This window comes from Neomonachus schauinslandi, chromosome X, assembly GCF_002201575.2.
Source record: "Neomonachus schauinslandi chromosome X, ASM220157v2, whole genome shotgun sequence".
NCBI lineage: Eukaryota > Metazoa > Chordata > Mammalia > Carnivora > Phocidae > Neomonachus > Neomonachus schauinslandi.
Genome location: NC_058419.1, coordinates 104,861,349 through 104,863,095, shown reverse-complemented (window position 1 = coordinate 104,863,095; position 1,747 = coordinate 104,861,349). Strand labels below are relative to the sequence as shown.

Below are 1,747 nucleotides of genomic sequence, written 5' to 3'. Positions count from 1 at the left end.
TTCTTTTTTTTTTTTTTTTAAAGATTTTATTCATTCATTTGAGAGAGAGAGAATGAGAGACAGAGAGCACGAGAGGGAAGAGGGCAGAGGGAGAAGCAGACCCCCCCACCGAGCAGGGAGCCCAATGTGGGACTCGATCCCGGGACTCCAGGATCATGACCTGAGCCGAAGGCAGTCGCTTAACCAACTGAGCCACCCAGGCACCCACATCATCTCATTCTTTTTCCTCCAGGTGTCCACATCTCCTGATCTCCTGTTCATACTCCTGCCTGCTGTCTGTGACCATAGTGCCATCATGCCTCGGAGCCAGAAGAGTAAGCTCCAGGCTGCTGAGAAATGCCGCCAGGCTCAAGGTGAGGCTCAGGGTAAGGGTGCTCAGGCCACAGCAGCAGTGAAAGAGGAGTCCACTTCCTCCTCTTCTCCTCAGAGTGAAGATACTACCCAGAGTCTGCCTCAGGCTGGGTCAAGTAGCACTTCCCAGTGGTGTCGAAGAGCACAAGCCACCACCATTACTTCTACAGCCGTTTCTTGCACTAGATCTGATGAAGGTTCCAACAGCCAAGATGAGAATAGGGCTAAGGCAAGCCCCTGTGAGGCCCCATACTACACTGAGAGCACAGGTGAAGATTCTTTGACCAGGAACCCTGGCTTGTTGGAGCAGTTCCTTCTGTACAAGTATAAAATGAAACAACCCATTTTGAAGGAAGACATGCTGAAGATTATTGGCCAAAATTACGAAGACCAATTTCCTGAGATCCTCAAGAAAGCCTCTGAGCGCATTGAGATTGTCTTTGCAGTTGAGCTGAAGGAAATCGATTCAACCAGACAATCCTACAACCTCATCAGCAAGCTCAAACTCCCCAACAATGGGAGGGTACGAGCTGGCCGGGGGTTACCCAAGACCGGTCTCCTGATGAATATCCTGGGAATGATCTTCATGAAGGGCAACTGTGCTGCTGAGGAAGACATCTGGAAATTCCTGGGTATGATGCGAGTATATGCCGGGAGGAAGCACTTCATCTACGGAGAGCCCAGGAAGCTCATCACCAAAGATTTGGTGAGGCTACAGTATCTAGAATACCGCCAGGTGGCCAACAGTGATCCTCCACGCTATGAGTTCCTGTGGGGTCCGAAAGCCCAAGCTGAAACCAGCAAGATGAAAGTCCTGGAATTTCTGGCAAAAGTCAACGATACCATCCCCAGTGCTTTCCAGTCCTATTACGAAGAAGCTCTGCAAGATGAGGAAGAGAGAGTCCAAGCCAGAGTCATGGTCAGGGCTGGCGCTCTTGCCAAAGTCATTGTACCTTCTAGGGCCATGCCCCAGAATATCTTCCCACCCCTAGTAAAGCCTGAGCTCTGTTATCCTCCAGATAAGAAAATATAACATCACAGTAGGGATTATAGTATTAGCGTCGTGAAAGAATCCCACAGTAAAGTAGTAAGGATAATGGAATAGAAAAAAAGATGAAACATGGTTAATCCAGTTTTTACTTGTTTCCTTTAGTCTTTCGTTTACAAAATTAAAGGATTTATACTTCAGTTTTGTTAGTTTGTTCAAGAAAGAAATTAAATCTTAAGAGATGATACTTTGTGTCTCTTGGCTCTTTTGTTCGTCACACAGTGAGTATCTGCTCATGGGAAGGCTCAGTGTTAGTAGTGCAGACACAAATATGAAGGAAATCCAGGCTCTCTTCTCAGAATTTTAGAGCCTCTGAGCCTCACTCATACAAGTTAGCTGCTGAAATAT

At 47.1% G+C, this 1,747-nt stretch overlaps 1 protein-coding gene across 1 annotated transcript; it reads left to right on the top strand.

Moving 5' to 3' along the window:
* Nucleotides 1-295: 295 nt before the first annotated feature.
* Nucleotides 296-1,436, top strand: LOC110594229 (melanoma-associated antigen B5-like). Its single transcript, XM_021705730.1, has one exon. The coding sequence runs from the start codon at nucleotides 296-298 to the stop codon at nucleotides 1,382-1,384; it is 1,089 nt and encodes a 362-aa protein (XP_021561405.1). The 3' UTR covers nucleotides 1,385-1,436.
* The last annotated feature ends 311 nt before the right edge of the window (nucleotides 1,437-1,747 follow it).

Excerpts from the sequence above, each read along its gene's own strand:
- LOC110594229 (XM_021705730.1), top strand. The coding sequence starts at position 296 with ATGCCTCGGAGCCAGAAGAGTAAGCTCCAGGCTGCTGAGAAATGCCGC.